The sequence below is a fragment of the Tiliqua scincoides genome, chromosome 8, assembly GCF_035046505.1.
Source record: "Tiliqua scincoides isolate rTilSci1 chromosome 8, rTilSci1.hap2, whole genome shotgun sequence".
Lineage (NCBI taxonomy): Eukaryota > Metazoa > Chordata > Lepidosauria > Squamata > Scincidae > Tiliqua > Tiliqua scincoides.
The window spans coordinates 57,880,395-57,907,280 of NC_089828.1; the positions used below are offsets into that span (position 1 = coordinate 57,880,395).

Consider the following 26,886-nt stretch of genomic DNA (forward strand, 5'->3'; position numbering starts at 1 on the left):
AATAAAGGTATTACAAGTCGTGTGGCAAATGCAGAAATCTCAAACTACATTTCTTTGTTCTACTACAAAATCATGCAAAAGATTAGGTATCAAACCTTAAACAATCTTATTAAAAAATACATTTTCAACACCAAAAAAAAAAACAATAACGAAAAAGGTTAAATCCCCTGATGCCTATACCTGTCTCAGACCCCTCTCTCCTTTCAAAGAAAGAACCTGTAACACCCATCAATACACAGTAACAGAGAGGGAAGGGGGGTAGAAAGAAACAGACAGGAAAGCATGAATTTAGGGGAAAGCTTAGAACTTTCTGCTTCACTAATCTTATCAATGGCAAAGCTTTTTGCTGACAAGTTAACAAAGTGCCTAGCTAACCACAAGCCAGACATATCCTTTAGATGTTGCAAAGCTACTTTGCTTTGGGAAGCACACAAGGCTTAGAGCCTTGTTGCTTGATGGAGTGCAAGGAGCAGAGGCACTCTGAGGGTTGAGGGAAGGAACTGGAGCAGCAAGGAGTCAGAGAGGCAGAAAAGAAGAGATGGCAGACAAGGTTTCAAAGGTGGATGGAGGGGGGAAGCCGGAAGCTGGAATAGATCCTTGCCCAGCCTCCTCCAAGCCTTTTATTGACTCTTAAGCAGTACAGAGCAAGCTGAGTTTACAGTCGGTCAGAGATAACAATACTATAGTACCACATTCCTGAGCTCTGAGCGCTTCTCCTTATCTCTAATGCTAGCTCATCCTGTTTACTAGGTAAAAGGCAGTGAACAAGGTCGTGGCTCAGAATGTGTTCTGGCCAAAGCAGGTGTGCCTGCGGTTGCCAAGTTCACTAAAACCAAAACGTGCTTCTGCACTGATTACTACATTTAGACACTAAATAAAATTAGAAAAGCAAACATACTCGGAACGGTCAAAACGAGACAAGGCTACTTCCCTTGAGAAAGTGAGGAGGGTGATCTTAACAAGCAAGTGTCTCAGTTCTTCTTGAATGCTTACACGGGTGTTCCCTGGAACGTCAAAGCCATTCCAAGGAGTTTTTTGCCCAGTTCTTCCTGTTCTCCTCCATGACTGAACTCTGCAGACAGTTCTCGGAAGGTGATGCAGATCCGGCGGCTTCTGATATGGTTACGATGAACGGCGTGTTTCCAGCTGTAGCGGGCAGGTCCATGAAGGACCACCAGTGATCTCCGAGGTAAGTGAATGGCAACAGTGGCCTCTTTGGATGGCATCAATCTTGTGGGAGAAGAAACGGACTCCGGCTTAGTGGTGTTTCCAAGTCCTCCTGCAGGAGCAAGGTCATTGGATTGGTGGTCCTGAGAATCAGCAGGTGGGTCAGAGCCAGGCGTTTTTTGAAGGCAGGCAGGAAATAAATGCAGAACGTCCTCTGAATCACGTGACATGGAAAGCACAGTTGCAGATAGCAAGTTTAAGCTCACTAGACGCTCACCCCAAAGCCACCAATCGTCCAAGTGTGGGTCGATGGCAGATCCTCTCTCAGGGCCATAGTCCAAATTGCACTGCTCAACAGGCAAGAAGCCATTGAGGACAGAATGTTCTTTCATACGAGTAACAATCTCCTGGCTAAAACTGGGCAAGCCGGTAAAGTTACCTGCTTTCAACTTGTGCTTCTTGAAGTTCACTTTGGGACCATAGTCCTAGAGAAGGGGAAGAGGATCAAGGGTAAAACTAAGCCATAGGATCAAGCAGTGGTTAAAAATATGATCTCTGAAGCCTCAACATTCTTCTCTTGTCAAAGTTTGTTTGCGAGTAACATAACAATAACACCACATAACACCAGAATCAGGGGACATCCATTAAAATTGAGTGTTGGGAGAGTTAGGACAAAAGAAAATATTTCTTTACTCAGCGTGTGGTTGGTCTGTGGAACTCCTTGCCGCAGGATGTGGTGACGGCATCTGGCCTGGATGCCTATAAAAGGGGATTGGACAAGTTTCTGGAGGAAAAATCCATTAATAATAATAATAATTTTATTTTTACCCCGCCTTTCTCCCCGAAGGGACTCAAGGCGGTTTATGGGTTACAAGCCATGATGTGTATGTGCAACCTCCTGATTTTAGAAATGGGCTATGTCAGACGCAAGGGAGGGCAGCAGGATGCAGGTCTCTTGTTATCTGGTGTGCTCCCTGGGGCATTTGGTGGGCCGCTGTGAGATACAGGAAGCTGGACTAGATGGGCCTATGACCTGATCCAGTGGGGCTGTTCTTATGTTCTTAGAGAGAGGAGATAGACTATTGCCCAGATAGAATACCAAAACATGCTTTTTTGTTACATCTGAACCAACACCAACTGACAAGCCATGGTTTGTGAGTAGCTTTAGAAACCCAATCTGAAACGACCATTTGAACTGAAGGTTTGCAAACCACCATTTAGGCAAACTGTGATGAGGTGTTTACACCTGAACCAAAAAACCTTGTTTTGTGATCCAAATCTGCTCTTAGGGACTACTGTTTGGAAAACATATATTTGGAAGATCTAGGGATTATCAAAGAAAACCCACACAAACCATAGTTTGCCCATATACCTGAAATAAAAATTGTGGTTTCGAATGTAAACTACGATTTGCTGTCTTTTCTGAACCAACCCATCAGAGTAGAAGATTAACCTAATTAACCCCAGATCTGAAATGGCTAATGCCTAGTTAATTAGAAGAGTTCCAGAACCTGTTTTCTGCGGCCAGACTGCGATGGCTTCCAAGTGCTGTAGTCCATCAGCTCAACCATCTTGCGTTCTTCATCTGGGCTTATGAAGTCTTCCAGCAGAAACACTCCTGGAAACAGAAAGGCCCAGCCCGCATATTCCGATTGCTCTTCTCCCACAGCAAAGCCAGTTACTGGACAGTAAACAAAGTTCTCTCTCATCTGAAAAAAAGAAGGGAAGAGAAAGAAAACAACATGAGGCTCTTGTGCTTTCAACCTAGATACTACAGCATGAAAAATGTATAGCAACAACCCCACTTATCATTGCTAAACTGTTCCACTTTACATAAATGTGACATCCTGAGAATGATTTTTAAAAAAAGAAAGAAAACTACCTTAGATGTTTCTTCATATTGCTTTTAGGGGGGGCACTAATCTCCATGACTAGAACAGCCAAGTCACTATTTTTCTTAATAGTTTCTAAAACCTCTTTAAAAAGGATATAGTATGCTTATTCTTCTTCGAACTTTTTTCACTTTCTAGAGGGGAAAATGTTACCATGGAGATTGGAGTTCAAATTCCCCAATTAGCTATAAAGCTCCCTGGCTCAACTTGGGCCACACACACTTTCTCAGCTGAACTTTGCCTGGCTTGCTGTCAGGATAAAATGGGAGAGGAAGACCCTTGTACACCATCCATGCTCCTTGGAGTAAGGACAGGATAAAAAAGGAAGTAAATTTATAAACATGCATTATTATAACTATGTAACACTCTGAGTATTGAAAGCAGTTCTTTGATGTAAGCCTTATAACCATCCAGAAAGACAATTATCTCCATATTCCAAATGGGAAACCTGAGGATGAGTGTGAAGCAGCTCAAAGTAGGGGGAATCTGTTCTCACTGGAAAGAGTTGCAAATTGGAAAGGTGAGCAATTATACTTTCTGTTGTCCAATTTTTCACCAGAATTTATTTTATTGAAGTTATTTCAGATCATTAGAAGGTAAAATGATGGTAAGAAACGATTTATTAATTGCAAAGCTTTTTGAGTCTGGTGGTCCGTTTTTAAAAAATGGGTGAAGCTTGTTCTAATAAAAAAAATAGGTTTTTTAATAGATTATTAAAAATACTAAACCTATTGTTTATATATAGAGGTCTCTTGTTATTAAATACAACAGTCTTGTAGCATCTTAAAGGTTAACCTTAATGTAACATCTGGTTAAGTGACCTGTAGAATATTAATATTTTACTTTAACATCAGCACTAAGTCCCTGCCACAGATAATGGACTGGGTCCCTGAATTATGGATAGCCAAGTTTACAGACCACTGTGCTGGCACTTTTGTGCAGGTGTAGTATGTCCTTTTGATAGTGCTTTTGCACAGGCAGGACAGCACTGGGCTGGCAAGAACTGAATATTTTGACCTAAGTTTCAACTTCAATACAGATCTCTGAAACCTACCCTATATTTAAGTAGGGAACTTAGCGTGTACAGTACAATCTAGGTTAGACAGTTAAAAACAGAAGGATAGAGAGATGATTGAGGATGTGATAGGGCAATGATGCTAAAATAAATTAATTTTTAATATGCTACAAGAGCTTGTTGCAGTGACATAGCTAATGTTCCTAGTTAGTGCTGATAACAAACATAGCTAGTGATCCTCTATCAGCTATTATCAGATAATGAAAAAAAAGTCTGGATTTTTACCCCTTCATTGAAAAAGGAATAATTCTTAACAGATTGTGTACCTGCATTCCTTTTTATGCTTACTGAGAAGCAAGGAATCAACCCATTAAAAACTGAGATTCCTTTCATTCCAGTTTCATCAATATTTTTTCACTCTCCAGCTTGGACACAAACTTTTTAAAGTGGGTCTGTAACCAGTTCAGACAGGTTGAATCAGTTTAGAGAGTGTACAAAAAATATCAAATGTTTGCTTGCAAAGTCACTCTATTTAGGTAACAGCTGCCCTGAGTACTGTTGGAAAGGCAGAGTTTAAGGGCACAATCCTAACCAGGTCTACTCAGAAGAAAGTTCCATTTTGTTCAATGGGGCTTACTCTCAGGAAAGTGTGGTTAGGATTGCAGCCTGACAGCCCAAGCCTATCCACACTTTCCTGGGAGTAAACCCCATTGACTCTAATTGGATTTGCTTCTGAGTGGACATGCATAGGATTGGGCTGTTAGTTTTTAAAATAAATAAACCTGAGGGGGAAAAATTCTTAAAGTATTTCAGTTTTTCAAGATTTAGAAACAAAGTAAACACACAAGAATTAAAGAAATAATTATACATTTGCAAGCTGAGAACCTCATTTTGAATTGGTTCTCACATTTTGTATTCAGGGGTTCAATTCAGGTTCAGATTAAATGCACTGAAAGTTGAATAAATGTATTAGGGCATCTTTAACAGTGTCACAAGGTTTCTGGTTGCAGGTGACATTATTTCCAAAGCGTTGGGTGCTCTTATTCCACTACTGCAAAAACAAAAAAGCCTTCTGTGCCTGTGTTACACAAAGAGTAAAGAAAAAAGTCTTGTGGTACATAAAGGTTAACAGACTTCTACAAAAATCTTCCCAAACTAGAGCTCACTTTGTCAAATGCATGACCCAAATAAACAGGTGAGTACAGAAAAGGGGGAGGGGAGTTGTATGCACCATGTTCAAAAGCTAAATGCCTTTAAAATAAAAATATTATTACTGCTACTACTGTATATTGTTCTGTACAAACTCAGAGGCAGCCTATTGTTTGGGGAGAGATTCTGGGCCTGAACCTTGCCTCAGGCTGACAGTTCATATGCCTTTGGAATCTGTACATGCTCAGACATCCCCCCACCCCGCTGTGGTTTTATGGATACAAAATGGGGGTTGGGGGGTTGGGCCTGAGCTCTGGCTTTAATGGCAGTTTCTGTGTTTCCTTATAAATATTTATTACAGTACTACTACTCTTCCTTGATGCTCATCTCATTACTTCACTGTGTGGCTTTCCCTAATCAATTATCCTCCTTCCCTTCGACTCTCTTTTCTGCTCCTCACTAAGGGAGGCCCTTATGTTAAAAACAAAAAACAACAACAAATTAGTTATCGTAGATGAAGGGGATGGGCACTCTGCACTTTCTCAGAGGCATGGGGAGGCCAAAATACAGTTTAAAGTTCATTTAACAAAGATACGTATAGAATGAAAAATTCCTCCTATGGGCTTTAAGACTACATTCATCAAGTTTAGCTCTTCCTAATGTTTCGCCCTTAATTTTGTAGGGTAGTGCTTCTCAAACTTTTTAGCACCAGAGCCCACTTTTAAAAATGACAATCTATTGTGACCCACTGACTAGACAAAAAAGAAAGATTTTATATTTATTATTATTATATACAATCATATGCATATAATATATGATCATTATCAGCTGTATCGTCATGTTGATGTTAATATTATTATTAATAATAATGACAGGGGTCCTGTGCAGGGTGACCAATTGTCATAACTGCAAATGAGGACAAGGCAACCCAAAGTGTAGGACATCCAAGAAAAATTACAAAATAAAAGCTAAAAACACTTGCATGTTGATTTCATGTGGTTAATTTAAACACTGGTCACCCAGAAAGCTGAACTGGAGAGCAAGATGTGCAGACAGGACTTCCAGGTCAGCTCATAGGCTGAAACTGGGTCCACACATGACCTAAGGCAGACTTGTTTCTCAAGTCTGTCCCATCAGTTCCAGCCTAAAGACAGGCTGGACCTGTCAAGACCTGTTTTCTTCTACCTGTCCTAACTTTCCTGACACCCAGTTTCAGTGGCTGTGGCTGGTTCTGCTGTTGTGGGGGAGAGCCAAGAACATCCCTGGATCCACCCCCCAAGCCTAACCCTGAGCACTTCACTTAAAATCCCAGATACGGTGCTTCCCACCACCAAAGCCTCAGTCCCAAAGGGACATGTGGCTGCTGGAGACAGAGATGACTGGTGGGGACTCTGCACATGCTCAGAGGCGCTCTTGATACTCCCAGCCCCCCAAGCCTGAGCCCCAAAGGAATGTGCCGCTGTTGGAGACAGAGAATGCTGGTGAGCACTTTGCACATGCTCCGAGGCACCCTGGATACTCCCGACCACCAAAGCCGGAGCCCCAAAGAGACGTGCTGCTGCCGGCGGGCGCTCTGCACATGCTCAGAGGCACTCTTGCTACTCCCGACCACCGAGGCCTGAGCCCCAAAGGGACGCGCTGCCGCCGGCGGGCGCTCTGCACATGCTCAGAGGCCCCCTTGCGGGGAGAGGCGCAGGGGCCGCCCCCTCCCGCGTCACTCCTCCTCCGATGCCGCGCGTGGTACCTGCGGAGGCGGGGCGGCCTCGCAGAGCAGGCAGGCGCGGACCCCCTTGCACCCGCAGCCGCCGGGCCCCGGGCCGTCCGCAGCCGCCATCCGCTCGCTCGCCCGCCCGCCCCGGCAGCCTGCGCCGCCTCCCCCTTCCCCTCACCCCCCTCGGCGCTTCCGGTTCGCCGAGGCCCGGCGAGGCGGCGGCGGCGGCGTCGAGCGCGCGGCGGTGAGTGTCCTCGCAGGGGCGGGAGGCGTCCCTGGCGCGCGCGGGGGGCGGGGCGCGGCGGCGCGGCTCGGGGGGGTCCGGGGCGGGCGCGGCTCCCCCCGGCGGCTGCCTCTCTCGCGCGCGCGCGCGGGCCGCCGGGGACTCCCTTTCCCAGCAGCGCCTCGCGCGCGCGCCCGCAGGAGAAGCATAGTGCGGCCGCGCGCCTCCGCCTGGGAGTTGTAGTCCGGCGGCGCCCCGGCCTGCGCGCCCACCCGGCCGCCTTTTTTTTGAACTGCCCCGGCCGTTAACGGCTCCCTGGAGCCCCCTCCCCCACTCGGGGCGCCCCGGCCTGGGGGAAGGGGTCTGCGTGGGCCCTGCACGTCCCCCTGGGGGGCGGGCGCCCCCTCATGACCTGCCTTCCATGCTGTGGCGTAGCTGGGGGGGCGCAGCACTCAGGCTGGCAGGGGGGTGGGCGAGCGGCCCCTCCCTTCGGAGCCATTCCCAGCCGTACGGCTCCGTTTTGCCCCTCCCGCCGGGAATGGCTCCGAAGGGAGGGGCCGCTCGCCCCTTCTGCCGGCCTGAGTGCTGAGCCCCCCTCCAGCTACGCCACCGCCATGCGTGCTTATTGTCCAGAGAAAAGGGGAGGGGGCAGGTAGCCCCCACCCCCCATAATATTGCCCCTCATGAATCCCCTCATAAAACTGCCTTCCATGTGTTCTTATTACCCAGGAGAAAGGGGGGCAACAGCCAGGCAGCCCCTCCCCAACTCCCCCCTCCTAAAACTGCATTCCATGCATTCTTATTACCCAGGAAAACAAAAAGGGGGGAGGGGCATCTATCCAGACAGCCCCCTCCCCAAATTCCTCTTCCTAATCATCTTTATTTGGAGATAAGACCCCCCCCTCAGAAAGGACCCTTTTGGCTTTTGTGTGGTTTTTTTTGGGGGGGGGTGCCTCAGAAGTTCACTTCAGGCAAAGACCCCCCTTTTCCTGCCCATTCTCCTCACATCCAGCCCGACATTTGGAACCTTAAAAGGACCTCCCCTCCTTTAAAGAATCCAAGTGATGGGTTGGGGGGAGGGTGGGAACTGCCTGTGAAGAGAATGGGCGGGAAAAAGGAGGGGGTCTTTCCCTGAAGTGAACTTTGAGACACCCGCCCAAAAAAGCCACACAAAAGCCAAAAGGGTCCTTTCTTAGGGGGGGCGTCTCATATCCAAAGAAGAAGGTCGGAAACAGGAATTTGGGGAGGGGGCATTTTAAAAACTCCCAATAACCTGGTTTTTGTTGTATATGTCAATTGCACCTTGAATTAGAATAACATGTAATCCAGCCATTGCAACTCTAACCTTCCCATTCTCTCCCCCCCCCCAACAGTAGCAGCAATCCAATTATGCTCCCTTAGAGCACAGCCCTATACAGGTTTCCTCAGAAGTAAATCCAATTGATTCCAGCGGGATTGACCCTCAGGAAAGTGGGTATAGAGCAGTGGTTCCCAATGTTTGTTTGTTTTTTCCATTTGTGTACCTCTTGGCAGCCCATTTCCATATATTGTACACCTCATATTAGCAAAATGTTTGTAATTAATATAGTTGCTCTTGTTTCAGTTCTATATGTTGGTCCATGTCTGATTATATGCAAATTGATTATGTGCAAATTGATCACAAACTAGGAGTTGGTAGGACTTTTGCAACCTTCTTTCCTGCCTTGCCAGCCCTGCAAGGCATTCTAACACAGACCTGCCTTTTCCACTATTCTATTCTTTTTCGAGTACCCCTAAAGGTCCTGACAAGTACCCCAAGCAAGTACCCCTGGGGATACATGCACCCCGGGTTGGGAACCACTGTTACAGAATGACAATTTCTCGAGACCCAATGGAAGTTATATCATTAACCTGGAAGTGATGTCATGACCAGAAGCAACATCATCAAGCAGGAAAATTTTTTACACTCCCCCATACAACAAAAATCAAATCAATCAAATAAGTTACCCACAAGAACCTCTGGAGTACATACACCCCAGGCTGGGAACCACTGGTATATAGAATTGTGGCCTTAGAGAACCTACCTCCCTTCCCCACAAAGGTTTCCGTTGAGCAGTATGCAAATAACCTGGTAAACAAATGAGACTGACATCCTGAGGCCTGTATACATATTTGCTGTTACAGATGTATATTTTATTCTGCCTTAAATTTGATTGAGTGCAGAAAGGTGGGGTGTATATGTTTAACAAAGATGAAGCTGCCTCTTACTTAATCAGACCCTTGGCCTATCCTACACTGACTGGCAGCAGCTCTCTAAGGATCTATTCCAATGGTTCCCACACTTTATTGACTAGTGGCTCCCTTGACTTACTTGGCCATTGGCCATGGTTCCCCATTAGGGATATAATCCTATACTTTGAATAGAGCAGAGGAGTTTTTCTGACAATTTCGTGCATTCCCTGGTTGGTTTCTGTGGCTTCCCAAGGAGGCATGACTTACAGTGTGGGAACCACTGATCTATTCCCATTCTACCTGAAGATGCTGCCAGAAACGGAACCAGAGATCTTCTGCATGCATAGGATTTTATATTTAGTCTATTTAGTTCTGCCGTTGCTGTGTAAACATAATGTAAATCACACTGCCATTCAGAGGATACCTACTCAGGAGTAAGATCCAATTAGCTCCATGGGTCCAAAATCTGAGTAACATGTTTAGATTGTGCTGCACGTAAACTCTCAATATCCTAGTTTGGCTCAATCTGCAGAGACCTGTTCTGGGGTAAAAAATTTTCCTTATGATAATTTCATCTGTTATTTTTTGGAACCTGCTGCTGTTGAGTCGGTACAGGAAGATGGAGACTAAAAGTGAAATTAGTTTTGTGAGACAATGACTGGGTGGTTTGAGCAATATCAAATGTTTAGGCCCCAAGCAGGACCTTTTTTTTTGAAAGAATTCTCTTTGTTTCTTTCAGAAGGAGAGTTTCAGGAAAATCCTAGACAGCGTTGAGTCTGCAGAGATCTGGAAGAGATTTTAAAATGTCCAAAATAACCACCGAACTTCTGTTGGAAAGGGCAGTGCCCAAATCTACAAGACTGCGGAAGATCAAAACTCTGAAGTAAGTGCAGTCAGATGTACTGTGTGTGGAATCTCAGAGGTTTGCCTAGCTTCCTGAAAAGTTAATCAGAGCAATGTTAGGGGAGCAATTTTTTTAGACAATCCAAATGTTTTGCTAAACACAACTCCAGGAGAGCCCTGCTGATCAAGACCAAAGCTTTTTCTAGCGGCACATCTATAACCTTTAGGAAGTTCACAAAGAGGCTCTGAGGACAATAGCCCTCTTTGGGGCTACACTGGGTGTTCAGCATCAAATAGCCTTTGAAGATGGATGTTCTGTTTCACTGTTGGCTGTTACTAGACCTATCTTCCACAAACCTGCTGTCAAATTTTCAGCTGCCTATCAGGCTATATCAGGGTAACGCTTTCGTGATAAACTGACCAATCTACAGTCTTCAGTGACTGTGCCTATTCAGTGGCTATCCCTGCTGAATAATAACAAATAATCAGTACACTGGGTTCTGAAAACATTTAAAAGAATGACAGAAAGAAGATTGAGACAAGGATATTTAAATAGAAAATTACCAACACAGATTCCTTATTATTCTATTTTAAATTATCCGGGCTGAGCACTGGTACTGCAAATAAGTGTGAGAACCTGTTTCTTGCTGAGTTAAGTTGAAAATCCAGTTGAAACAAACCTATGCATGTCTGCCGAGAAATAAGTATCACTGAGTTCACTGCTTTGAGTTCTGTACTCCCAGGTGATTGTATCAATAATCAGTACACTGAGTTCTGAAAACATTTAAAAGGATGACAGAAAGAAGATTGAGACAAGGATATTTAAATATCTTGTCTGATCTCGGAAGCTAAGCAGGCCTGGTTAGTACTTGGATGGAAGACCGCTTGGGAATACTGGGTGCTGTAGGCTTATTATACCATAGTCTTTCGAGACTGAAGGTTGCCAGCCAACCATTTAAATAGAAAATTACCAACACAGATTCATTATTATTCTATTTTAAATTATCTGGGCTGAGCACTGGTACTGCAAATAAGTGTGAGAACCTGTTTCTTGCTGAATTCAGTTGAAAATCCAGTTGAAACAAACTTATGCATGTCTACCCATAAATAAGTATCATTGAGTTCAATGCTTTGAGTTCTGTACACCCAGGTGATTGTATTGGGCTGCAGCCTTTGTCTTCCTGCTCAACTCTAGAATTTTTCCACCTCCTAGAGTCTGTTCCAGTCTTGAAGCTTCTTCAATGGGAAGAATCATAAATCAGTTGATGGCATGGAGATTGCTGAAGTGTTAATAAAATAAGCTTCCAGTAACAACCCTTTCTTTCTCCCCAGCTTATCCAGGTTGCAAGTGACAACAGAAGACCTGGAACCACAGTTGTTTTCTCACCTTCGCCACCTTCAGGAACTTGATCTCTCTGACAATCTCCTAGAGCGGCTTCCTGACAATCTCAGCCTGCCAAACCTCCGCATCCTAAACTGCAACAACAACCACCTGGAGGACGTGACATCTCTGAAGCAGTTCCCACAGCTGGAGGAATTGACTTATTTGAACAACGAATATTTGACAGTGAGTATCATCATAGACACTTGACATTGTTTCTAAGGATTGATGCACCTGCAACTGTGAGGTAGTCCCTGCTAACTGGGTAAGAGGCACTTTTTAAGTGGGTGCTCTTCTTTTATTTAGCAGGGGGAGAGTAATTGGCCCTCCTCACCCCAGCGCTGTCTTTTCTAGTGGCTGTCTGCTGGAGTTCTTTTGCATCTTTTTAGATTGTGAGCCCTTTGGGACATTAGTTGTTTGTTTGATTTTCTCTGTAAACTGCTTTGTGAACTTTCTGTTGAAAAGCGGTATATAAATACTGTTATTAATAATAACAGTACTGGATTGTTGTCTCAGTACTGGACTGTTACTCAGTACACAGTACTGGACTGAATAACAGTACTGGACTGTTTTGGACTGATGATCAGCCTTAAGAAAACACAGGTCATGGTTCAGGATGTGGACTCACCTCCCTGCATTACAATCTCTGCGCATGAACTGGAGGTTGTCCATGACTTTGTGTACCTTGGCTCAACGATCTCCAACACTCTTTCTCTCGATACCGAACTAAACAAACGCATCGGTAAAGCAGCTACCACATTTTCCAGACTCACAAAGAGAGTTTGGTCCAACAAGAAGCTGACGGAACATACCAAGATCCAGGTCTACAGAGCTTGCGTCTTGAGTACACTTCTATACTGCAGCAAGTCGTGGACTCTTCGCTTACAACAGGAGAGTAAACTGAACGCTTTCCACATGCGCTGCCTCCAACACATTCTCGGCATCACCTGGCAGGACAAAGTTCCAAACAACACAATCCTGGAATGTGCTGGAATCCCTAGCATGTATGCACTGCTGAAACAGAGACGCCTGCGTTGGCTTGGTCATGTCGTGAGAATGGATGATGGCCGGATCCCAAAGGATCTCCTCTATGGAGAACTCGTGCAAGGAAAGTGCCCTAAAGGTAGACCACAGCTGCGATACAAGGACATCTGCAAGAGGGATCTGAAGGCCTTAGGAGTGGACCTCAACAGGTGGGAAACCCTGGCCTCTGAGTGGCCCGCTTGGAGGCAGGCTGTGCAGCATGGCCTTTCCTAGTTTGAAGAGACACTTGGCCAACAGTCTGAGGCAAAGAGGCAAAGAAGGAAGGCCCATAGCCAGGGAGACAGACCAGGGACAGACTGCACCTGCTCCCGGTGTGGAAGGGATTGTCACTCCTGAATTGGCCTTTTCATCCACACTAGACGCTGTTCCAGGGCCACCTTTCATAGCGCGATACCATAGTCTTTCGAGACTGAAGGTTGTCAACACAATGATAATAATAACAATAGAGCAGTGTTTTCAAACTGAGGCACTCATCACTGTCAGTTCTGAATAATGATCACATTCATGATGTTTTTTTCATTTGAATCACAGAAGTCTTTGTCCTGATAGCTCATCTCGTTAAGAAGTTCAACAAAATACTGTTGGTTATATTGATGTTTTCTTAAATCTGTGACACATCATAAGTTTTCACCACTTCCCTCCTAGCTATACAAGGTTACAACCCAGTTTCTAAAAGGGGGGAATAATAGCCCCACAGCAGATCTGATTTATTACACAGATCATTTGGCAAGTGAAAGGGTCAGAACAACCTCAGGTTGTTCAACGTCAGAACAACCTCAACAACCTCATTTCTCTCAAGTTAGAGAGATGGTGGCTTGGCGTCAAGCTTTCTCTGTAGTGGCACCACAATTATGGATTTCCAGGGTAATTGAGAACCAACCCCTCCCCCATGGTTTTTCAGTGAGGGTTCAAAACATGTCTGTTTTGTCTGATGTTAGGGTGATGAGTGGATGTCTGTCCTCTGTGCCTCTGTAATAGTACTGTGACTTGGTTGCTTCTTTTGAGACCATGCTTCGTCATGGGAAAGCTGGGATATAAATTTTTCAAATAATAATGACAGGCATTTGGTATTCATTGAAAATGTTTATTTCTGCATTACTTAAGATACAAATCATTCTCCAAGGATTTCTGCATTCTACAATCTCAATTGCTGACTGACTTTACAAGCCCTTGGAATGGGCAGGCGATGGACAGGCTATAAGCGTAAATATTTAATTTATGTAGATAGTTCAGTTTGGAAGATGGATTGAGAGATTTGATACTTGGCTTGAAAGAACTCTCTCAAGCAGCTGCATTCCTAGCTCTTCTACAACCTGGGTCCAGAAATGCAAATGCTGCTCCCCGACCTGGAAGTAATTGTGGTGATGTGATGATGTAACTGCTTCTGGCATGCTTGGAGCAGCTGTCCACCACTGAGTGGTGGCCACCTCCTTTTTTTTTGGCTTTTTTGTCAAAGCTAAAAAGCAGAGCAGCCACCCGCTTCAGAGAGAGAGAGAGAGAGAGAGAGAGAAGTGGGAGGCCACTCAGAGCAGGACACAACCACTCCAAGTGCATGGTGAGGGAACAGTGGATGGTGATGCGGCGCTGTCCTCAAGCATATCACTCGCGGTCACAAGATGTCCTTGATCCCCCCCAGGTATGCTAGTGCTCTCAAGGTCACTTCCTTTTTTCTCTCTCTAGCCCAGCGATGACTACAAAGTAATGTTTCTTCTGCGAAATCTTCGGCAGCTGAATGGCAAGGATATCACCAAGTTGGCCAATCACGTGAGGGTTGTCAATAGTCGAGAGCTAACCAGTAGGGTAAGCTGTGTGGTGATGATTACGATGGTATTTGCAATTTAAATGTCTGAGAGAAAATACACTTTCTTCATGATTACTATGATATTTATAATTTAAGCGCCCAAAAGAAAATAAACTACTGTACAGTGTAAAATAGAATTGATAATGGCAAAGCAAGCGTACAATCAGACTGCTTTTCCCACCCTAGAAAAACAGTATATAAATAACTGATAAAAGCAGTCACAATATTATGAAAGCTTCAGCAAATATTATTTGGTTGGTGCTTAATATATGCAACACAATCTTCTCTCAAATATGCTTGTAGGTTGTGGCATAGTCTGGGTGCCAGGCTAGGTAAAGGCTCTGGTCTCCAGTAGTCACAGTCACCTTTGAAGATGGCGATACCCAAGGCAGGGTCTCAACCAGTCATCTTGTGAAATAAGTTCTGGAGATCATCCTTCATCTTGTTTATCTGATGAATTAAATGTTTGTCTCTTTATCTAGGTTACTGCCCACTGGGGAAAAAACTTCCGGAACCAGCTCCCTAAAACACTATCTCCAGAGCAGCTGAAAGTGATCAGGAAAAAGTTCATCAGGTCTGCTCAAGCTCATGTAGCGTATGGTCCCAGCTCGCTCAGCGACTTCACCCGATGGCGGGTAAATCCAGCCCCATTCATCCTTTGTTGTCCTTTGCCCAGGGGGTGGGATCATGAAGGATCTGATATTTATCACAGAGAAAACAATAAAGTGATATAGATTTCTTTCCCATTTAAGTTGGATACAAGATATCATTATGCTAATCATGGAAATAAATGGACAGCTTTTATTAGCCCAGGGGGAAAAATTAACCACCATAAAAACAGCTCAGTGATTTGAAATTTTTGCATACGCAAATCTGACTGGCCAGTTGGCTTTAAAATCAAGGACTGGTTTATGAGGTTAACCTGGAAATAAGGAAGGACACACCCCAGGACACAATAATTGTTGTTGCTAATGGTCTGTGATCGTGATAATAGGATTTTTCCTGTTTTAAAAAAAACCAAAACTTGATTAAAGAGCTGAAGAGACTGATCTGTGGACTGTTTAAAAGGCATGATAACTTTCTGCTAAAGAAATGTATTACAGATCACAGTCTTGATGAGCATAGGTTTCAGTTGCAGTTCTAAGCACACTTAGAGCCTGATTCTATCCAAAGCTGAGCACCCCTAAGTTGATTGAAACAGCTGAAAGGCAACCTAACTCTGTATTGAATATGCCTGTTACTTTTAAAATAAGTTTCATTGTAACAAATGGGATCAGGACTGCATTTCAAGTAAATGTATTTAGGATATAAATCCTCTTTATAGAAGAAACAATAGAAATATAAAAACTTCAGAAATAGGTATTATTGCCATGATTTATTTATTTTTCACATTTTTATACCACCCTTCCTCCAAGGAGCTCAGGGTTATATACATGATTGCTTCCCTCCTTTTGTCCTCATAACAATCCTGTGAGATAGGTTAATGACCGAATTTGCTGTTTATGTTGTGCATGCAGCACAATTTGTGCTGTACAGAAGGGCACAGTCCCTACACATGCCTTCTATCTTGGACAGGCATTCTGTTTGCTGAAGGGTTGAATAATTGGAACTTAGTTGAAGGAAAGATACCACGCTGCCTGCTTTGTGTATACTGTGACAACAAGTGATTATACCAATGAAGACACATGCCTGCAGATGCATGTCCTTGAAGCAAAGCAAGGAGGCACTCAAAAATTCTCCTGGGCCAGTGTTGCTTGGGCCAGACACAAGGGAACTTTTCAGATATAGGATGAAGACCTGCATTAGCACCATTTTCTTGCTATTCTGCATAAGTGATCATTGCCTTTGAAACTGGAGTCAGCCCTCCCAGCTTTGGGTGATTGGCAGTGAATGCCAGGTTTAGACTGAAGTGCCTCTCTGACTCTCCAAATTAACATATGAAAAGAAAGCCATGAGGCCCCTCTGTGCTTACTTGGTCAGTCCATTCCAGTCACTGAACAGGAAGCAGAGATACCTGCATTCTGTCAAGACTCCTCCAGAGAGTCTTGCCTCTAGGAGATTCTGAACCTCTGAGGTAGACAGCATTGATCTACTTTTCCAGCAAGGTAGATAGCATTGATCTTCTAGCAGCAAGGTCTGGGAGCCCCCAAAAGCTGCAGGTGCATGGAGTGAAAGGAACTCACAGCATAGTTTGAACCTACCAGGTTGCAAAACATCTTGCCTACCTTTTCAACAACTTCAGAGCTCAAGGAGAAAGAGGGGTGAGGTGCTGAGTCTTGAGAATTCTCTTTTCTTCTTCTTCTTGGAGGTAGACTTCTTGATATTTCTTCTTGGTGGTTCACTCGATTACTCTGGGCAACTGCCCAGGTTATCAACTTTGTGAGACTGGCTAGATAGAAGGCTTCTATCAATGTGTGTTGATTCAAGGATCTCCTCAGCTGAGTTGAACATCCGGACTTGAGGTGTGACCCTAGATCCAGAAGTCTGCCTTAATAGAATAGTGTTTGCTCATGTATGAGTGAGTGTGCATGCTTTGAATTTGAAAACAGAGTAAAAAAATTTTTTGAGAGACATCAATACTCTGTTCCACCTAACTTGAAGAAGGATGATTTCCCTGGTGACCCTTTCTTTAGTCAGTTTATAGGTGTTATTATTTAATTCTTTTATGGGTTCATATTGCTGCTGTGGTATGTTTTAATCCACTCTGGTATATTATTATTATGTTCTGTTTTATTTTAAATTGTGTTTTATTGTGTTTTTCATCACTTTGAGCTGCGGAAAAGCAGTATAAAAATCTTTTAAATGAAAATTAATAAATAAATGTAGGAAGAACATCATAAGGTGCTCTGAGCACATGGGATAGAGGGCCTATAATTGAATTGTTGCTGGGTTCTTTCAAACAATTAGTAAAATTTATTAACCTGCTAAATGAGAAGTCACTTGTCAGTGGAAATCTAAATATCCTCAGCAAGAACTGGATCCTTGAAATCCATAACAGTTTCAAATTGCTGAGGCAGGAATATACTGCCTCTTTCAGTCAGAGGTATCAAAGTAAGGCCGGCCCGTGGAAGCTCTTTATCCTGCCCTCCCATCATCGCCATCTGCTGTTCTCAGTTGCTAAGCTGCAAAGTTACACATTGACAGAAACAGCACTGCTGGAAGGGCAGCACTGGAAGAGCCCAATTATCATGTAGGCCACCCTTTTAGCAGTGCCACTTTTGCTGAGGTGTCACTGCTGAATGGGTGGCCCACATGATAATTGGGCTCTCTCATATCTTGAAAATCATATTTGAATTGCATATTTTCTGTCATTTGCAGCTAATGAATTCCTGTGAGAAAAAAGTGCTTATTACTGGTCATCGCCTGCTTAATGAGATCAGTTCCTGCTTAATAACATCACGTCCGACCCTCAGCAGGCATCATGAATGTTTTTTGGCCTGCTGTATGAAATGAGTTTGACACCCCTGCTTCAGATCCTCTGTGATAAAATGTTGACTTGCCAGTTCCTTTATACTATACCGTAAAACGTTTCCTTCTTGTCCAGATCTTCTCATTAAAATTTGACCAGTCTTTACTATTTTCTTCTAATAGGTGAAAATGATTGCAGAGGAGTTCTTGGCTTCACTGGTAAATCAGGAAGACAAATCTTCTGAAGTGCGAGAAGCAGTGAAGGAGGTGGAGGAAGAGGAAGAAGAAGAAGAAGAGAAAATAGAAGATGATGCTGAGGAGCAAGAAATTACAGAAGATACTGCAGAGACTGAAAACAAGGTTGCTCCTAAGGTCAGAACTCTGCGAGGAAATCCTTTGATTAACAATTTCAGTTTTATCTGACTTGTATTTTTGAAACTTATGTCCACTCTTTGCTCAGGCAGAGGTCCTAGTTCAATGGCAGAGCACTTTCCAGGCAGGAGGACTCAGGTTCAACCCCTGGCATTGTAAGTGCTGTTTCAGAATTCTAGATAGTAGAAAGATCCTTGCCTGGACTCTGGAGAGCTACTGCAGTCAGAGTAAACAATGATAAGCTAGATAGATTGATGAGCTTAACTCCATATAGCATATATGGAGTACCCTATGCTTATAAGCCTGAAATATTAAAAGTGGACTGTGCTGAATCTAATACTATTTCCGCTTGGGTTTTGTGAGAATGTGATTTTGATGTGAGTGCAAATGAATCCCGTTCTAGAGGTGACAGCTGGAGATTCCTGGTTTTTGTTTGTTTTTAAAAAAGAAACAGGGCACAGTAACCCCCAACAAGAGGAAAGGAGGCCGATTCAAAGGAGCAACAGCAGCAAGTAAGAGATCCCGTTCCCAAAGCAGTTCCAAGGAGGAAGCCTCTCCCAGCCCCAAGAAGGTCAGCCGCTTGCAGGAGGAGCACAGTCCTGAGGGCTCAAGAGTCTCTCGCCCACAGACTAAGGAATCTCAGTCTGCCCAGGAGTCGGAAGGGGCCCATCGGAATGGAGGGCGGCTTCCAAAAGCCCAGAGTCACAAGAAGTCCTGCCAACAGAAAGAGGACCTCAAGGAGGAAGAGGAGGAGGAAGAGGAGGAGGTGGAGAATGAGGATACAAGAGAAATTTGTAGCACCCCAGCCAAGGACTCGGAAGGCGAGGTACCAGGATAGTCTCTCTTGACAGGTCGAATGGGGCAAGGAAGTAGCATTGTAGAATTTTCATTTTTAATAAGAAATTTATAGGTTGTATAAAAACCAGTGAGTTCTGGAAAATAAGGAGGGCTGTACCAACAAAAAGTACATGGACAAAACCAAAACTCTGCAGGTGATTTTGATGCAATTCACAGATAGGTGAATTGTATCAAAATCTCAAGATATTTTGAGCTGTAAGGAAGCCTTGAATCACAGAAATTGTGTATGAACTAGGACAGATATACTTCTGCTGTTGTCAAATAAAGTTTTACAAAATTAAAAATATTTGATTGGTGACATCCACTTCATTGATATTATCCACTTCATGGATAATATTCATGACATTCACTTCATTGATATTATATGTTACGTTTATTTCATATATGATGATAACATATAATAATATGTTGATATGCTTCCTAATATATTTATCCTTCAAGGCATAGTTTATTTGAAGTAGTAAAACCTGTATTTGGGCTGCAACACTTGCTGACATGATTGAGTGTTCCTCCATTTAAAAATAAAAATAAAACCCTTCCACACTGAAAACCAGCCTCCTTGATATGCTAGTTTCCTGAGCAGGATTTCTTGTCTTATTTATAGTTTCAAAGGTTTTTGTTTGGTTTTGTTTCATTTTGTCTGTCGAACAGTTCCAGAGCATTCTATCATGTGAGCCCTCATCTGCACCCTGAAGTGACAGAACCTAGACACAGGTTTACCTCACTCATTGCAAGAATTTAGATTTATGTATGTCAATCTAGAAATCTACTTAGAATATCCTCGCCTCCACGTGTCTCAGCAGGTAATGGGTTCTGACATAAATGTGGTCAGTTCCTAATAACATAGCATCCTATAAACAGGAAAGGCCCAGAATGAGGATCTGGATTAAATTACTTTCTGCTAAACTTTCTTCCACTTTATCGATTGCCTGTTGGTTTGTGTGCAGAACAGAGCCACCCACAGGCAAGGAAATGATGTCTACGTCCTCAGTGAAAGTGTCTAGGTATGAAGAAGTAGATATGTTTGTAAGCTGAAAGAAAAAGAGAGACTGAGAAAGAAACCCAGCCTGACACAGACTAAGTGTTTTCAAAAGTATTGCAGTGTCAGTTGGGAAAAAAATTTAAAGGCAGAACATTGTGCATCTACCTCTGTCCTCCCATCAATTCTGTGAGTAGGTCAGCCTGAAAGGTAGCAGCTTGTCCACCTAAATTGTTTCATAACAGAACAGGGATTTGGGCCTCAACATAGCACTTTGTCCAAAAGCTACTGGGAGTACAAAGGCTCAGGTCCACTCCCTTGTGTTCAAAGGCTGTTCAGGCCATTTGCACTGAGGTTTTTGTTAGAAATAAGGGCAGCATTGGCTACAGGAGCTACAGAGAGTGATGCAACATTCTGTGTGCAGGAGGGTTCTATGATGCAATAGTTATCAACCTGTCAAGCATCAGTGACAGTTTACCTGAACTTTGAGAGAGATGGATGAGTATTACTGGGCTTTTTCAGCAGTTAGTTTTTTCTAGTACTCTCAAACCAAGAGTAATTAGCAAACTAGCAGCGACGGACCTAGCGCTAGACAAATGGAGGAAATGCCCCAGGGGCTGAGGCCGCGCAACTCTAGGGAAGCTTTACTGAGGCTCCCAACGTGATCGGAAACTGTGCTTCCGGTTTTCCAGAAGTACAGTTTGAGATTGCAGGGAAGCCAAAAGCTTCCCGAGTCAGTCCTAATGTTGCGCGAGGCTCCGTCGTGCTTGGTGAGTGGGGGGCATCGTGCGGGGGGTCCCATCGCGGACCTTCGCCCTGGGCGTGAGGCGGGCTGAGTACGTTACTGCAAACTAGGTTATGTTTTAAGTTTTCAGAGCTGTTATAACCTCTGGTTCTAAACCAGATGCTTTACAAATAAGTATTTAAGAACTCTAAAGTATTTGTTTTTCACCTCAGCCTAGTTTTTATTCTTCATGTGCATCATTTTGTCTTCGTTGCAAGCAGCCTGAGGGTAGTAAGTCATTTTTTATCACAAGAGGAGCTTTGTTTTACCTGTGTTTCTGTGCTCTGCTTACCAACCACTCCAAGAGTTTGTGTTTTAAAGCAGTCTATTTTGTTTCAGGAGACTATCAGTCTGGAGCCCGTTCATTTTCTACAGTGTCACAGTAAAGGCAACAATAGGGATGATTTCAAGACCCAGCTGTGGGCCTGTGTTTTTGAGCCGCCACTGGACTGTGGGACAAGAAAAGGTGAGTGTGACTGAGTGGTCCAATCAAGACTAGAAGAAAAATACCAGGGCAGGCAAATAGAAAGTTATATTTTGCCCCATGTATTGGCATTGTGTGGGGGGGGGGGAACATAAGAAGAGCCCTGCTGGATCAGACCAAAGGCCCATCTAGTCCAGCTTCCTGTATCTCACAGTGGCCCACCAAATGCTTCAGGGAGCACACAAGACAACAAGACGTAATGTACATCCTGGTGCCCTCCTCTGCATCTGGCAATCTGAGATAGCCAACCTCGGAAACCAGGAGCTTGCACACACCTATCATGTAATCTGTGATGAACTTTTCCTCCAGAAATTTGTCCATTCCTCTCTTAAAGGCAAGATGCCATCACTACTTCCTGTGCCAAGGGGTTTCACAGACTAATTACACGTTGGGTGTACTTAATTTTGTCGGTCCTAACTCTCCTGACACTCAATTTTAGTGATTGTCCCCTGGTTCTGGTGTTATGTGAGAGGGAAAAGAGCGTCTCTCTATCCACTCTGTCCATCCCCCTGTATACATTTGTATATTTCAATCACATCCCCCCTCAGGTGCCTCTTTTCTAGACTGAAGAGCCCCAAACACTGTAGCCTTTCCTCATAAGGGAGGTGCACCAGGCCAGTAATCATTTTGGTTGCTCTCTTCTGCACCTTCTCCATTTCCACTGTGTCCTTTTTGAGATGTGGCAACCAGAACTGGACACAATACTTTAGGTGTGGCCTTACCAGTGATGGCCTTACCATTGATTTGTACAAAGGCAATATAATTATGTCGGGGCCCCTCCCAGATGCCCTGACCCCCGACTTACCCTGGAGCAGGCACTCCATGCCCAGGGAGGGGAGGCTTCCCTGCCCTTGAAGGGGGCAAAGAAGGTTGGCTCACCCCAACCAGCCAGAGGGGGCTGGCAGGGCAAACAAGGTTCATTGCAGGAAACAAGCCAGGAAAGGCCTTTTTTGCCCCACCTGGAGGAAGGGGAGGGGCCAAAGGGGGCGGGCTTGCTCCATAAAACAGGAAGGCCAAGGATGAGAGGCAGTCAGTGTGAAGTAGGGAGCTGTGAGGTGAACAGCTCCTGCTCCTAGGCCAGGTTTGGCAGCTCTGCTAGGGAGGAGGACAAGGGTGCTGGAACCCCCTCCCCCCTCCAGCCAGTCCCTGGATTGGAGGCCTCTCTGGGGGTGGAACAAGCCTGCTCCAGGCCCCTCCAGGGCAGGGACCCTACAAATTATAATATTAGTAGCAGACCTTCCAGAAATCCCCACTCCTGATGATTGGAATGGTCTGCCTGGTGCAGTTGCAGGCTGTCTCTTGTTGGCAGTTTTCAAGCACAGGCTAGATGGTAACCTGTCAGGAATGCTGTAGGCACCTGCACTGAGTAGCTGGCTGAACTAGATGACCTCAAAGAACCCTTCCTACTCTAACATTCTATGATTGCACGACTGTTCAGAAATTACAGTTTGTTCAGATACAGCCATGAGTGACTGGAATTGGCGGGAATGTATCTCACCAGTTCTGAAAGAACTTCACAGGCTTTCCATTTAGTTTGAAACACCAATCCAAAGTACTGTTTTTGACCTGTTAATCCTTAAATGGGATTACTGGGGTATTTGAAGAATTACCTGTTCCTAAGACATATTTATACAGTGTCATCAGTGTGCACAAAAGAGTCACAGGCAAAAATTGATAGGTCTCTGACCCCAAGGAGCTTACAGTGTAAAATAGAAGAAACAAGAGCTAGGAGAGAATTTAGTAGGTAAATGCATTTATATGTATTTAAGTCTTGGTTACAGTTGGGAATGAGGATTAAGGGGACAAGACAAAGGCCACATGCCAATTTGTTTAAAGGAGGGATTTGAAGGAAGAAGCAGCACAGCATTCATGTTGAGGAAGTCCCATGCACGGAGGACAGTCGTGTTGTTTGAAGGTCCAGTAGACAGTAAACTTTCACTTAGTCAGTGTTTCCAATCGCAACGTAAACTTCTCTTTGAGTTCTTAACATGCTTGGCAAGTCAAGCAGCATAATGCTGTATTTGTGTGTTATGAAAAGATGCTTGAGAAGTTTGCAGTCAGTGTGTAAAGGCAAGGAACAAAGATGCTGTGGGCCACTAGGTGGAGTGTAGTTACTGTCAGCCTCAGTTTCCCACTTGAGAAATGGGGACAATTGCAATCCCTTGTCATTGAGAACAAAGCAGAACAAGATGATAAATCACTTTGCACGTTAGAAGAACCAAGCTAACAGTGAAAGTGATACATGCACACACAGGCACATCAGAAATCTCTCTGTTCCTTCCCCACGTCACCAGTTACAGGTCTAAGGAAGTGCCGGCATCAGGGCTTTGGTGATATTAGCACTTGTGCTTAATGTGACATTACCCTTCCAGATCCTGTGGTCAGCTCATCTCGGACAGCAGCAACCTGTGGTGGGGACTCCGTCTGCTTGGTTGACTGTGAGACGGGCATCGTTTTGAAAAAATACAAAGTGGCTGGTGAGGTAGGTGAGCAAGAAAGCCACCACCGGTTTGCTTCTTAGTTGGTGGGTAGAGGTGATAATGAAATAAAAACACATAACACCACTTTCTAATTTTTGTTTTAAAGAAAAAAAATCTGTGAAAAATTAAAACCATTCTCCCTCTACATACATGTGGCTACATGTGCTGACACTGTGCCACCTCTATCACCTACTTGGTACACTTTTAAAGTGATTATAAAAATGCACCCTTGGAATAAAAACACATAACACCACTTTCTGCATTTCTAATTTTGGAAAACACCAAAATCTGTGGAAAAATTAAATTGTTTTCATCCATCTCTACTGATGGGGCAGTAAGCAAGTGCTGCCTGGGAACAAGGATACTTCCTCTGATTTGGTTGCTCTGCTATTTCTTTGCCTAGGAGTTCTTCACTGTTACGTGGACAACCTTGACAATGGTAACTAGTGACGGGCGCAAGAAAAAGCACAATATCCTGGCCGCTGCTGGGAGACGAGGAATTGTGAAGCTAATTCATGTGACTGCAGACTATTGCTATGGAGAGATCAAGGCCCACAAGAAGCCCATTGCCACTGCCTGCTTCAGCCCATCTTGCGAGACACATCTCTTCAGTATGTGTGAACAGCCTCTCTAGGGTGTTCAGTTTGTGCTCGTAAAAGTTTAACATTCTGGTGCTTTCTTTCATTCTGCTTAAGGCAAGGGTGGAAGGGAAGGGGCAAATCAGCAAGAGATGGAAAGGAAGCCCAGGAGAGTAAGACGGGGGGGGGGCGGAAACAGGCCAGGAATCTGTTGTTTGCAGGACTGTCTATTATATGTTGATACTACCTCACCATGGGGTATGGTCTCTGCTCCCCTCTAGCTGCATCCTACGACAAGAAAATTTGCATGTGGGACATTGGTGTTCCAGACTGCGACTATAATTTCAAAGAAAGGTAATGATACAGAAATTTTGCTTCATGTCCATGCTGGACTGTTTAAGAGAAAATGAGAACTCAGGTCTGTTCTTGTCTGTCAGGCAGCTGATGGTGCTGGAGACCATTGCCACGCCCTTACGGATTGCTCTTGTGCCCTCTTGCCCAGACCGGTACTTGGTGGCTGGCTGTGAGCAGGGCTGCTTTGCCTGGGACATTAGGCTGGATGAGAAGCTACAGAAAAGCAGGTGAGTATCTTGAGGAGCACTTTATTCCACATGAGCCTCCTCACAGTTTGCAATCTGCAGAGAAGGCCCTGCTTCATGTTCACTCTTTTTCAGGGCCAGGTTAGCCTAAGGCCACCCAATGAGTTTGCAACAGGCAAGATTTTGCCCCAGGGAAGTCCTATCTTGCAGCTCAGTCTGGTAGCTGCTGGATAGCGCCAACTCTTGTGGTTTAATCATGGTACACGTTATAATGCTGCTCTAGCTGGTAACTCATTCAAGAAGAGCGCATCATGCTTGTACAGTCTGCCTGGTTCTGCAGATCCCTTTGGGGTCAAACTTTAGAGGTTTGGCAGACCTCAGAGTATGGGGGTTCTATAGGCACGGAACAGAGAAAGACGTTATAGTTAACCTTGTGTTTTCATGGAGGAATATCCAGGAGTTGTATTTTTTTTCTTGCCATGGAGAAACTGGAGGTGGTGCTGTACTCTGTTTGTAACTTGGTTATGCAACTTCTATTATGCTTTCCAGGTGTAAACTATTTCACATTTTTTTTCTGCCCTTAGAGGTGGGTTGGGCTGAGCTGAGCCAAGCCCTAGTGATTTGCCCTAAGATCAGTCACCCTGTGTGTTTTCTGAGTGGGGATTTTAGTCTAGGTCTAGCCATACTCAGACACAGTACAGATGCTCCCTACTTATAAACACTTTCATTCCTGACTTCTGATTTGCAATCAATGCTACTGAGAGTGCAGAAGCTGCTCAGGAGCTTTCCCAGCAGTGTTAGGAGTGAAACTGACAGCTACAGAGACCGGAGCATTGCTGTACTTGTGAACATAACTTACAGACCAACCCCTGGACTGTAACATATTGGTAAATAAGAGAGCTTCTATCCTGGCCCGTATGCTAGGCTGCAGTCTGACAATATTACTAGTTCAGATTTTTTTCTTCCACCCCAAGAATTTAGCACTGCTTTTATTTTTAAAAATCCCTGGAAACCGGTGTCATTTTGGTTACTTGGGTTCACAAATATGTCAACTTCCCCATAGTCTTTTTTTTCCTTTTGCCTTTCATACACTGTTGTGCCCTTCCTGACTTTTCAGACCTTATGAGGTGGAGTTTCAGTTTCCAGACGATGAGGGGAAGGAGACGTCTTCCCATCGGGTTGATGGCCTGGCCTTTTTGAATGAAGATATTGTGGGTAAGAAATGTGTACCTGGGTAGCTTTTATATTAAATTATTGTACTAGGTTGACTCAGAGCCCAAGTAATTCCTGTTGACAACAGCTTGCCATTCCTTCTGTCCAAGCTGCTCCTGAGGTACACATAGGATGGTAACACATTTTTTTTTTTTGTACAGTTGATTACCACTGATGGAGTCGCCACTGATGGAATTATTTCGGATTCGTTCTCTGAGTCAATGCTAAACAGGCACAAACTCCTTTAAAAGTGTATAGAACGTTTATTTACAGGCTATTTACAGATTAGGAATAGATTTGAGATTTCAGGATGGATACAGGTTGGATACAGAAATGTTGCCCCATGGTGGATCCTTTGCTTCTCAGAGAACCACACCCAAAACTTCTCTGTTATACCTTGCAACAAACAAAGTACCCATGTGACACCCATGTGACTTCCACTTCCTTATTGGGCATACTAGTGCATGGTTCCAGCCCTAACTGGGAAGTCGGTTACTTATTATGGAGAAGTTTCTGGCCTACAACTTTGATTACATAAGACCCTGGCAGTTTCCTTTTGGGAAAGCTATGACGCACATGTTATGTGTGCAGGTCAACTTGACATAATGACCTTTTCTATCCTGTTTTTAACAGAAACACTAGTCATGTTTTTTCTAATGTTCCTCATCTGAGAGAAGCTACGTTAACCCTTTAAAATCTCCATCACCTTGGACAGCATTACATTTATTCTTTGTACTTAGACTGTTCTCAAACCT

General features: G+C 44.2%; 2 protein-coding genes across 2 annotated transcripts in view; one reads left to right on the forward strand and one right to left on the reverse strand.

Annotated features, from left to right (window-relative positions):
• Window positions 1–7,072, reverse strand: ALKBH4 (alkB homolog 4, lysine demethylase). Its single transcript, XM_066634744.1, has 3 exons — window positions 6,968–7,072; window positions 2,679–2,876; window positions 1–1,652 (listed from the first exon to the last, which is right to left on the reverse strand). Exons 1-3 carry the CDS (start codon window positions 7,055–7,057, stop codon window positions 990–992), a joined length of 951 nt encoding a protein of 316 aa, XP_066490841.1. The 5' UTR covers window positions 7,058–7,072; the 3' UTR covers window positions 1–989.
• Window positions 7,007–26,886, forward strand: part of LRWD1 (leucine rich repeats and WD repeat domain containing 1) — a 22,987-nt gene continuing 3,107 nt past the window's right edge. The window contains exons 1-13 of the mRNA XM_066634743.1: window positions 7,007–7,178; window positions 10,108–10,251; window positions 11,544–11,778; window positions 14,317–14,436; window positions 14,920–15,072; window positions 18,029–18,217; window positions 18,666–19,043; window positions 21,178–21,304; window positions 23,695–23,804; window positions 24,206–24,413; window positions 24,662–24,734; window positions 24,818–24,961; window positions 26,037–26,134. Of these exons, the coding sequence (XP_066490840.1) occupies window positions 10,172–10,251; window positions 11,544–11,778; window positions 14,317–14,436; window positions 14,920–15,072; window positions 18,029–18,217; window positions 18,666–19,043; window positions 21,178–21,304; window positions 23,695–23,804; window positions 24,206–24,413; window positions 24,662–24,734; window positions 24,818–24,961; window positions 26,037–26,134 (1,915 nt within the window). The 5' untranslated portion in view covers window positions 7,007–7,178; window positions 10,108–10,171. The remainder of the gene's footprint in view (window positions 7,179–10,107; window positions 10,252–11,543; window positions 11,779–14,316; window positions 14,437–14,919; window positions 15,073–18,028; window positions 18,218–18,665; window positions 19,044–21,177; window positions 21,305–23,694; window positions 23,805–24,205; window positions 24,414–24,661; window positions 24,735–24,817; window positions 24,962–26,036; window positions 26,135–26,886) is intronic.

What these genes read in the sequence shown, in the direction of transcription:
- ALKBH4 (XM_066634744.1), bottom strand. Translation starts at nt 7,057, where the DNA reads ATGGCGGCTGCGGACGGCCCGGGGCCCGGCGGCTGCGGGTGCAAGGGG. An exon ending in AGGCCGCCCCGCCTCCGCAG is followed by an intron (nt 2,877 to 6,967) that starts GTACCACGCGCG and finishes TCTTTTTTTCAG; the next exon opens with ATGAGAGAGAACTTTGTTTA. An exon ending in AGTCTGGCCGCAGAAAACAG is followed by an intron (nt 1,653 to 2,678) that starts GTTCTGGAACTC and finishes CCCCTTCTCTAG; the next exon opens with GACTATGGTCCCAAAGTGAA.